The sequence below is a fragment of the Vulpes vulpes genome, chromosome 15 (assembly GCF_048418805.1).
Source record: "Vulpes vulpes isolate BD-2025 chromosome 15, VulVul3, whole genome shotgun sequence".
Taxonomy (NCBI): Eukaryota; Metazoa; Chordata; class Mammalia; order Carnivora; family Canidae; genus Vulpes; species Vulpes vulpes.
Genome location: NC_132794.1, coordinates 10496503 through 10508420, shown reverse-complemented (window position 1 = coordinate 10508420; position 11918 = coordinate 10496503). Strand labels below are relative to the sequence as shown.

General features: G+C 43.6%; 1 protein-coding gene across 1 annotated transcript; it reads right to left on the bottom strand.

The window, feature by feature from the left end:
- Positions 1 to 872: 872 nt before the first annotated feature.
- On the bottom strand, positions 873 to 3867 carry SMIM34 (small integral membrane protein 34). Its single transcript, XM_072739484.1, has 2 exons — positions 3514 to 3867; positions 873 to 2073 (listed from the first exon to the last, which is right to left on the bottom strand). Exons 1-2 carry the CDS (start codon positions 3518 to 3520, stop codon positions 1661 to 1663), a joined length of 420 nt encoding a protein of 139 aa, XP_072595585.1. The 5' UTR covers positions 3521 to 3867; the 3' UTR covers positions 873 to 1660.
- Between the last annotated feature and the right edge of the window lie 8051 nt (positions 3868 to 11918).

Genomic DNA, 11918 nt, shown 5'->3' with positions numbered 1-11918 from the left:
CAAATGCAAATTAGGGGTGGTTGGGTTAAGGAAGAAGGAAATTCATGCTGGGGAAGCAGCTAACAGGAGACTACTGAATCTTCAAATTCACTTAAGTTCTGACCTTTCACTCCCATTGTAATACACTCCATGTTCCTATTTGCTATGGATTACATTTGTCTATATTTCCTTCTCTTTTATCCTGCCTTATAAGCATCTCAAACATATGGATGATGCCTAGCCCTAACTATAGAAACAAGCCAACATTTCTAACATCTGTGGAAAATATTTTTTTAAAAAAGGAAAAAAAAAAGAATAATACTTGGAAGTTGACCTCACCCTCTATAAACAAAAGCTTGAGGTTTAATTCTGACTTTTATGAAATGTGGGGCTGGTTGCAGACCACTATCTGGAGACAGGGGGAAAAAAAAAACACTTTTTTTCATTTGTGATCCAAGGAATGTCTCCAAAAACGGACCTGAATAAACTTCATAGAAGTTGGTACAACAAATAATTTATCACTTTGCCTGCTGAAAGCCTGCAGAAGTTCAGCTAATCACCATCTCTCTAAATTAATTATTCATCTAGGCAAGGTCTTAGTTCTTTTTAGGCAGAGACAAATATATAAGTAACAGATATTTATAAAACATTTGAGTAAACATCAGCCATCAACCACCACCACTATCATCAATATCAACCACCACTACCACCACCATCACCCTTAATATCAACCACCACCAACATGACCATCATCAACATCAACCATCAACCCCACCATCAATACTACCACCGACACCATCATCAACATCAGCTATTACCAATGACATCACTACCATCATCACTAACACCAATACCCCCATAGCATCAACCACCACACCACTATGAGCACAGGGTTTATATTTTACATTTTTACTCTACTTTGAAAAATATCTTCATATGTATGATCTTATTAGCTCTTATCTACTTTGTAGTTTGACAGACCAGACATCATCATTCTCATTTTATCTGTGTGGAAACTAAGGTCCAGAGAGGTGAGGTGTTGAGTTCAAGGATACCTAAGTGTCCTTGACTAGTGTTGGATTCCTCTGACTCCTAAATTAATACTTTTTTTTCAATGGACCCCATACCTTCAATAAAAATGAAGAACTTCTGAGTGACTTCTGCTGTTAACAACCTTGGCTCTAAGTGAGAACCTCTAGAATGAATAGCTCTTTGAAGCCATATGTCCCCCTGCCATGCATTCCAGGTGAGAGCCACAAGTCACTCAAAGTTGATGTCATCCTCTGGAAGTTGAACTTTAATCCGGGGCGCTTGACTCCAAATTCAGTCTTCTTTCCATGACAAGAGGCTACTTTCGTGTATACCCCTCCAGAATCTCCTAGATTCTCTGAGAACACTCAATGCTCCATGTCCTTCCCTGGAACATAACCTTTTCCAGTGAAGGATATGACTGGAAGCTGCTGCCCCTGCTGTCCTGTCTCAAAGTGCCACAAAGCCTGAGAAGGAAACAGGATGGGATGCTGGCCTTCAGTCACACTCCCATTGGCCTAAGTGCCCAGTGATGCTCTTCCAGCCCACTCAAGGATCTGACTCTTCTCTCAAGGTTCCAGGTAAACTCAAAGCTGCTTCCCCTTGTATGAAGGTTGGGCCTCTTCTGTAGAGGTCGGCTTGCCTTGAACTTTCAAGGGATCCCTTGGATTTCAGTTTGGCATTCACTGTTTTTAAATGTTGGCCCCAGGCTGGCCTGGTTGGGCTGCAGGACAGGTCTGTTGCTAAACGTCAGCGCAGAGCATTTGGACACTTTGCTTTGGAGACCTTTCTTTTTGAGTTCAGAGGTCAAATTTGAATAGTAAATATCTTCCAGGGATTTATCATTCTTTCTGAGGATGTTGCTGGCTAAACGGAAGAGGAAAATCACTCCGTAGATGCCAATGATGGTGAGGATGTACCAGGCAGCGCTGGTCCCATCTGGAAGTTTCAGGGCCCTGGTGGAGTTGGTGCTGCTCCTCCCTTCCATGTGGTCCCTCAGCAGGTAGCCTAGGCCAGTGCTGGCCTGGGTCTGGTTGGGGGCTCCCTGAGGAGTCCACTTGATCACTGAGAAACAGAGAGATCCAGATGAGACCCAGCATCCTGGGCTGAGGGCTGCCTGGCCAAGCCAATGACAGTGTGGTCCTCATATCAGTGGGAAATGTGGGGGAAATGTGGGACTGCCTAAAGGGGGCTCTCTCTGTTGAATGGTCAGGAGTCTAACAACATATACATAAAAAGGGGTTTGGGGGGCATACTAAATATTAGTATATGAAAAACTAAGACTAACCATGATATAATATGCAATCAGATGCCTAAAAGGAGGGAGGATATGGCATTTGCTTGAAGCTCATATATGTATAAAGTATCTCTGAGAGAATACACAAGAAATTGCCCTTGGGGAAGAGAATTGAGGGATGAGATGTACTTTTCACCAGTCCCCTTTTGTACATTTTGTACCATGTATAGTTACCTTCAAAAAGGAGTTAATCTAAAAAAGGAAAGGGTACAAGTGGGCACTTTTCTGGCCTCCTTGGTGAAGTGCCCCTGGGGAATGACACTGTGTGCCCTTCCAAGACCAGAAGATTAAAATCTTAATTGCTGTTTAATTCAAAACTGTTTTCTCTCCTAGGAGAGCCAGTGGCCATGAAATGAAAGGCACAGAAGTAGTACATAAAACTGTGAGACATTTTTCCAATTGAACTTTACTGGCTCAAATCCCCAATTCTTGCCCTGTGTGAGCACAGATGTTTTCAGATGTGTCATAGAATATATCCCACAGCCTGCCGGGTAGACCAAAGCTGCTCCCCAAATGCCATCTATTTGATATTTGTTTGTTGCTAATTCATTTTGCTAACGGCAAGATTCAGAGAGGCTGGTATCTTTTGTTATAGTTAATTGTCAGAATAAGTGAATGATCTTATTACTTTTAGATGAAGGGTTTAAAAATAAATCTACAAACCACATGTGACAAAGCCCAAATGAACAGATTTAATTATACAAAATTGGTCACTCATAACAAATGATACAACAACGAGGAATTTTATACCACTGTTGGTGAAAGGGTTTGAGAACTTAAAGTATAGAAAGGGGAAAATTGTCATCATTGCTTTCTTTTTAAAAGTCAACCCGATAAGAAAGTCAGAAGTCTCAATTACAGCAAGAGAACACACTGAGAACTCTGAACTTTTCTGTGAGTTGTTATAGAATGATGTGATATGCTCAAATACATATAAAATATGCCCAACCAAGAACTACAAGACATTAAATAAGTTTTAAAATAGTCCATATCCACAGGAAAGAAATTCACTATATTAATTATTGCAGCACATTGTTCTTCACTTTTCTTTTTCTAAAAAAATAGGTTGGTCATATCTTAATGGACAAACACATCTTGCAGAAAGAGACACCTTTTCATCTGTGCCATTTTGCACTTATAATTTACTGATGTGAAATACAGCAGTCATTCTAGAACAGCTCGTCCTTGTATTGAAGAAGAGTACTCACGTTCCATGAGGCGGTCTCTTCCTCGACTCTTGAGGGAGGCAAGTTTAAGCAGCTGCCGTGGCCAGAGAAGATGGAATGAGAAGTCTTCCCCGCAAGTGATCACAGTCCTACTGACGTGGGGCTGCCCTGAGGTTTGTGAGCAGAGCAGGGAGTAACACGATACCCAGAGAATTTTAGGGCTGTACCAAAAAGAAACAGCCGAGAAGAGTTTGGACGATTTTTCTCTCCTTAATCAGGGGATCGAAATCGACCTGTCTACTGTTGGCTCAGAATACAAAGCACCTCCTGGCTGAAGCTTGTTGAGGAGGCCTAAAGCAAAAGAAGGTTAAAAAACATGCTGGTACCAAGGAGTCTCCAACTGCCCCTGGTCCCATCCAGGCCTGCAGTGGTGAGAGGCTCCCTGTGAGGCTGCTCACGAGCTTATAGCCTGGATGGTTCCTGAATTCCCCTGTTCTGCACCTGTCGTAGGAGTGGGAGATGGTCAGGTGTGGCAGAGGCCTGTTGTTACAGGGTCAGGAAACTCCATGGTCAGGAGTCACTGGCTTCCTCTTGGACTGTCTCCTGGATGAGGAAACCCAGACAGGAAGGCACAGGCGCGGACATAGCTGAGGGGCCTGGGCTCCCCCTCAGGGATCAGTAGGCAGTGGGCCGGTAGGCCAGGCTGTGCAGAGTGTTGCTTCCTTTTCCCACACTCCTGAGTCACAGCCCACACTGCAATCTAAGCATATTTAACCAGAAAGTGCTAGAAGAATAAGAGTCTGGGAGAAAAGAAAAGCAGGGAGCTTTGGCAGGTTCTGTGCACCCATTGTTCCCAGCCCCGCTCCTGAATCCTCACCAAGAAGACCAGCACCTGCCAAACTTATAAGGTTTTTTGGCTTTTAAGAAGTGATTTAAGGGGTGCCTGGGTGGCGCAATCGGTTGAGTGTCCAACTCTTGATTTCGGCTCAGGTCATGATCTTGGGGCTGTGAGATCAAGCCCCGTGAGCCTGAGCTCAGTGTGGAGTCTGCTTGTCTGCCCCACCTCCCGCCCCCCCCCCCCCGCCGCTTCCTCCCTTTGCTTGCACTCAACACTCTCTCTCAAATAAATAAAATCTTTTGAGAAGTCATTTGATCAAATTTCCATCAATAGGGGACTAGATAAGTAAATTATCAAATTTGCCATATGATCCAGCCATTCCACTCCTAGGCATATATCTAGGAGAAATGGCCACAGACGCCTGGACAAAACCTTCCATATGGATATTCATTCACAGTAGCATTATTTGTAATAGCTAAAAAGTGGAAATAGACCACACGTCCACTGACTGGTGAAGGGGGAAATAAGATGCAGTTGATCCCTATAATGGACTATTATTTGACAGTAAAAAGAAATGGTGTTCTGACACGCACTACAACATGGATGGACCTTGAAAACATTAAGCCAAGTGAAAGAAGGCAGTCACAGAGGACAGTATATTGTAGGGGTCCATGTATATGAAAAGTCCAGAATAGAAAAAACTCTAAAGACAGACAGTAGGGATCCCTAGGTAGCTCAGTGGTTTAGCACCTGCCTTTGGCCCAGGGCGTGATCCTGAGGTCCCGGGATCGAGTCCCACATCGGGCTCCCTGCATGGAGCCTGCTTCTCCCTCTGCCTGTGTCTCTGCCTCTCTCTCTGTGTCTCTCATGAATAAGTAAATAAAATCTCAAAAAAAAAAAAAAAAAGACAGTAGATTAGCAGTTGCCTAGGGCTGGGGTGGAGCTTGCGAGGTGATAACTAAGGGGTACAGGGTTTCTTCTAGGGATGATAGAGGGTTCAACAACTCATTATGGTGCTGGTTCCACAAGTCTTCTGCAAATAAACCAAAAGAATGAACTTTATGGGATATGAATTCTGTTTCAATAATATAACCTAGGTGTACAAAGGAATCTTATGGAGCTGTGACTAAGAAATGCAGAAGCTCTTTGTGTACTGATGCGTAGAGCTCTCCTGTGTGTGTTCAATGAAAATAGCAAAGAGAACGTGTTATCCTCCATGCAAAAGAGTAGGAGGGGAGGGGCTCCTGGGCAACTCAGTTGATTAAGCATCCAACTCTTTATTTTGGCTCAGGTCCTGATCTCAGGGTCCTGGGACTGAGGCCCACATCGGGCTCTGTGCTCCGTGTGGAGTCAACTTGAGATTCTCTCTTTGTCTCTCCCTCTGCTCCTTCCCCTTGCTCTCTCTCTCTCTATCTCAAATAAATAAAATCTTAAAAAAAAAGTAGGGTGGAAATAATATAGATCTGATTTGTTTGTATAGACATTTAAGGATGCCCAAGAAAGTAGAACAGGAGTTACCGGGAGAAGAAGAAAATTCACTGGATGGACGTGGGCAGGAGTCGGGGGAGAATTTTCACTGTATATCCTTTATGAATCGAAAGAAGTTTAACCATGTCTGTGTGTTCCCTAGTCAATAATGAAAACATCCACTAATTGCATGTAAATCTTATTTAGGCTCCTTCTGTCTCTCTGTAGGGGAATGGACACAGACAAGGATTTGTCACAGGGACCAGCTAAGGTAAGAAGGGGCAGAAAGGAGGACCCCGGATGAAAAAGGGCAAAGGGAAGAACAGGGTCAGTGGTCAGGACTCTGGTCGCAGCTGTGCCTTCGCCCTGGAACCCTGGGGCAAGTCCCTCTCTACCATGAGCCAGTTTCCTCTCCTGTATGGTGGAGGAGCTGCAGGATCTGATAGCAGCTGGTCCCAGGAAGGTGGGAAGGAAGCCTGGGGAGGCCTGGGGAGGAGCCGCCCCCGTGGAGGTGTCTGAAGGGGAGGGCTGCCAATGCCCGGCGGCCTCAGGGCAGGGAGGGCAGGCCTGGGCAGCTGGCGCCAGGAAGTGGAGGCTTCATGAAGTGTGTCATCTGTGAGGTCAGAAGTTTTCAGCATTTAGCTCAGCAGGACGAAGGCATGGGATGTAGGGAGCAATAAGCTCCAGAAAAATGGGGGAGACCAAGAAAGGCGGCCTTTGGTCTCTGGTCTCACCTACGCTGTACAAGGGCACGCAGGTGAGGGCATAGTTCTATGCCAGGTGCTCTCTGCCTGGCTTCTGCCTCCCTAATCCTGAGAGGCAGAGGTGTTATTCCCCCTTAAAGAGAGGGGACACCCTTTCAGGCTCAGAAAAGTGACTTTGCCCAGTGTCATACAGCTCACAGGTACCAGAGGTGGGATGTCTGAAACTGAAGGTAGCCCATTCTTCTTCACCCTGAATGTCACCTGCAAGCTGGACCCAGGGTCCCAGAAATCCTCCCAATAATCGCTTGCCCTCAGGTTGAATTGCAGACTCTCCTTGCTGAGGCTTTTTTTTTTTTTTTTAAAGATTTTATTTATTTATTCATGAGAGACACAGAGAGAGGCAGAGACACAGGCAGAGGGAGAAGCAGGCCCCATGCAGGGAGCCCGACATGGGACTCGATCCTGGGTCTCCAGGATCACGCCCCGGGCCAAAGGCAGGTGCCCAACCGCTGAGCCACCCAGGGATCCCCTCCTTGTTGAGGCTTATCTGTGACCCTGAAACCCTTCCTGTTGGCCAAAATGAACATATGATGTTAAAAGTAGGATCATGGATATCCTTCAGCTGAAGGTAAGTCACTAAAGGTGGCAGGAGGAGGACTCTAGGGTGCTGGCCATACTCTGTCTCATGGATTTGATCAGTTTGGGGCTCTTCATAAAATTGTTCATGTATCTGCTCATTCACTCTTCTGGATGCATGTTTCACTTCAAGGTAAGCCTCACCCGGTTTCTTTAACATGGAAAGACCTGACAGACAATGGGAAAATAAAATGTAAGGCTTATGTAGAAAATACAGGTGCTATTTTTTTAAGGTTTTATTTATTTATTCATGAGAGACACGGAGAGAGAGGCAGAAACACAAGCAGAGGGAGAAGCAGGCTCCATGCAGGGAGCCCATGTGGGACTCGATCCCAGGACCCCGGGATCACGACCTGAGCCAAAGGCAGACTCTCAACCACTGAGCCACCCAGGTGCCCCTACAAATGCTATTTTAAAAAAGAATTCTATGTTATGGCTGTGGCCACATGGTACCATCTGATGGAAAGTGCCCTGCCTGGATTTGGGGGGCGGGTGGTCGAGATCATGGTCACAGGGACTGGGCAGCTGCCTGCCTTATTTTGCGGTGTGGATGATGCTATTTGTCATTCCCAAATGCTTACATAACAGTGGAAGGGAACAGTTTGTACCACAACAAAGGCCAAGAATTTTCTTCCTATTTGTGTATGTCTCTTTAGACGTTCTGGTTCAGTCTAGACAAAGTGCAATCAAGCAAAGCTATTCACCTGGTAAATATTTGTCTGAGCTACAGTTCTGGGGGAAAGGGACCCTAATACCCTCTGTCTCCTTTGTCATTAGAGACCAAACCCTCCCAGAGGGCCATGGCTTGTTTTTTCCTTCCTTCCTTCCTTCCTTCCTTCCTTCCTTCCTTCCTTCCTTCCCTCCTCCCTCCCTCCCTTTTTCTTTCTTTTCTTTTCTTTTCTTTTCTTTTCTTTTCTTTTCTTTTCTTTTCTTTTCTTTTCTTTTCTTTTCTTTTTTTTCTTTTCTTTTCTTTTCTTTTCTTTCTTTCTTTTCTTTTCTTTTTTCTTTTCTCTTTTCTCTTTTCTCTTCTTTTCTTTTCTTTCCTTCTTTTCTCTACTAAAGAACCAGTCAGCTTAGAAGATGTCTAAATTGGGAGCCTGGTTAGCAGGAAATCCTATATTTATCTTCTTCTTAAGGCCTCAAGGTTGACCAGGACTCACTGGGACTTGGTCTAGAGTGGGTAGGGAGGGTTGCCCAGCGTCCAGGACCAGCGTAGAGTAATCCTTCACTGCTGTTGCCTCCAGGTGCTACGCGGGGCCACTGTTGAACACTGGCTTGGTGCAAAGTCTTCAAAGGCGTCAAGTGTGTGCCCAGGAGACAAAGTCTTAGCTCTAGACACTTGCCTGTTGCTCATTCACACCGCACAACAGACCAATAGGACTATCTGCTCCCTTAGCTCTCTCTTGTTCCTTCCCCTGGCAAAGTGAAACAGCACAGTGAACAGGTTTCTAAAGTGGAAGTAGACAAGCAGGGCTGAACAGAGAAAGCCAGCCCAGCTGCCATTTCCCACTGCAGTTCTGCCCTCTTGCAGACCTGACCAGGAAGAGCAGAGGATCCTTAGCCTTAAAGATTGAGCTCGGAATTTTTTTAAGATTTTATTTTTGGGGTGCTTGGGTGGCTTAATTGGTTAAATGCCTGTCTTCAGTTCAGGTCATGATTCCAGGGTCCTGGGATGGAGCCCTGCATTGGTCTCCCTGCTCAGCAAGGAATCTGCTTCTCTGCCTCTCTCTCTCTCCCTCTACCCCCCACCTCCACTCCGTTCATTCTCTCTCAAATAAATAAATAAATCTCTAAAAAAAAAAGATTTAAAGATTTATTTATTTATTCACGAGACACACAGACTGAGAGAGAGAGAGAGGCAGAGACATAGGCAGAGGGAGAAGCAGGCTCCTCACAGGGAGCCCGATGTGGGCCTTGTGACCTGAGCTGAAGGCAGGCGCCCAACTGATGAGCCACCCAGTCGTCCCTAAATAAAATCTTCTAAAAAGGATTTTATTCTTAAGTAACCTCTACACCCATCGTGGGGCTCAAACTTACAACCCCACGATCAAGAGTTGCATGCTCTACCAACTAAGCCAGCCTGGTGCCCCTTGAAATTCGATTATGACATGAGACTGCACCTCTTAATTACTGAATGAAGACCATTTCCCTCAACTTAACATGACAATGGGATTAGGGAAAGATCAAACCCCATATTGTGTAGAGCGCAGAGAACAAAATTAAAGAAATGGTGGGAGCACAAATAAAGTGCAATTATTGCATCAAATGAGTCTTAACTCTACTTTGATGATGCACTACCATCAGGATGCTATGGGGTGCAGAGCCAAAGCTAAGTAAGAGTTCGTGAGAGAGAGACGTTATAGGTTCAAGTAAGAAAGAAGGAAGCAGGATAGAGCTGGTCTAAAGGGCTAGATCCAAGAGGAGGTCCATTGCTGTCTTCTACTTCTACCTCTCTGCCCCTTGGCCTCATTTCCTCCCGCAGTAGAGGGGCTTCCTCCATATCCTGAAAACACAGAATACAACTTTTTTTCAAGATGCATGGAATTTTCACATGCATAAAATATCATATATATGGCTGTAAAAGGCAATTTAGAACATTTTAAAAGAAGAAATATTCTCTGTTACCAATTATTAAAAGATACATTAAGTTCTAAAATTGAAAAACATAAAGCTTGTTATCTGGAAATCAAAGCCTAAAAAATTCTTGGGTCAAAAAGAAAATCAGAATTGAAAGTAAAATGTTATTTAGAAAATAAATTATAAATAGCACATATCCTTTTTTTTTAAATTTTTATTTATTTATGATAGTCACACACAGAGGGAGAGAGAGAGGCAGAGACATAGGCAGAGGCAGAAGCAGGCTCCATGCACCGGGAGCCCGACGTGGGGTTCGATCCCGGGTCTCCAGGATCACACCCTGGGCCAAAGGCAGGCGCCAAACTGCTGCGCCACCCAGGGATCCCAAATAGCACATATCTAAACCGAAGTGACAAAGCTAATTTTAACAGGCAAGAAAAAAATAATAAAAATGGATGTACTAAGAAGGCAAAGACAATCCTTTCAACAAATGGCACTGGACAACTGGATGTTTCCTTGAAAAACTAAACAAAGAGACAAACTGAGACCCTTACCTCATGCCATATACAAACATCAACTCAAAATGGATCATTGGGCTCAACCTCAATGTAAAAGCTAAAACTATAAAACTTCTAGACACACACAAAAGAAAATCATGACATTGGATTAAGAAAAGACTTCTTAGATAAAACATCAAAACCACAATTCATAAGAGAAAAAAACCTAGTAAATTGGTCTTCATCAAAATGTGATCTTTATCAAAATGCGAGGATCTTTGATCTTCAAAAGACACTATGAAGAAAATGAAAAGACAAGTCACACAGACTAGGAGTGAATACTTACTTGCAAATCAGATATCTGATAAAGGCCTTGCATCTAGAATAGATGAAAAAGTCTCATAATTTAATAATAAGAGGATGAACAACTCAATTAGAAGTAGAAGAAGGATTTGAACAGACATTTCACCAAAGATAATACACAAATGGCTGGTAGGGACATGAAAAGATGCTCAACATCATTAATTATCAAAGAAATACAAATCAAAACCACAATAATACATGAGCACACATCCACTAAGATGGCTATAATTTAAAAAACAGCAAGGATATTGACTTTCGACGGGGATGTGTAGAAACAGAAACCCTCATAGGCTGCTGGTTGGAATGGTGATAGCATTCTGAAAAAAGTTTAGTAATTTCTTTCAAAACTAAACTTATACAAACCATATAATCTAGCAAATTTACTCCTGGGTATCTACTGAAAAAAAATATGCCCACAGAAAAACTTGTACATAAATAGTCATATCAATACCATTCATAATAAGGATCCCTGGGCGGCTCAGCAGTTTGGCACCTGCCTTTGGCCCAGGGAGCAATCCTGGAGTCCCGGGATGGAGTCCCGCATCGGGCTCCTCGCATGGAGCCTGCTTCTCCCTCCTCCTGTGTCTCTGCCTCTCTATGTCTATCATAAATAAATAAATCTTTAAAAAAAAAATACCATTCGGGCAGCCCCGGTGGCGCAGTGGTTTAGCGCCGCCTGCAGCCCAGGGCGTGATCCTGGAGACCCTGGATCGAGTCCCACGTCAAGCTCTCTGTATGATGCCTGCTTCTCCCTCTGCCTGTGTCTCTGCCTCTCTCTCTCTCTCTGTCTCTAGGAATAAATAAATAAAATCTTTAAAAAAATTAAAAAATTAAAAAATTAAAAAATACCATTCATAATAGCCCCAAATTGGTAGTCCAAATGTCCATCAACTGGTGAGTAGAACCAAAAAGTGCTATACTTTTGCATTGGAATATTACACAGCAGTAAATGTGCATGAACTTAGGAAGCATTATGCTGAGTGAAAGAAGCCAAACAGAAAAAGCTACATATTGTATGATTTTATTTATGTGAAATATCTGGGTAAGACAAAAAGAAAGCAAGAAGCAGATCAGTGGATGCCTGAGGCCAGAGGTGAGAGCAGGAACTGACATAAACAGGAGAGGGGAAATTTGGAAGCTGATGGAAATGCTTTAAAACTGCATCGTGGTCATGGTTCACCACTGTGGAAACTTATTAAAAATCATCAAGCTATTACCCTTTTAGAGTGGGCAGGTTTCACAGTATGTAAATTATATCTCAATAAAGCTGCTTTAAATTTTAAATTAAGTACCTAATTCCAGATGTGTGGGTAAGAATCACAAAATGAGCCTCAAGAAAGCATGGCAAAAAAGATTTTAAAAGGT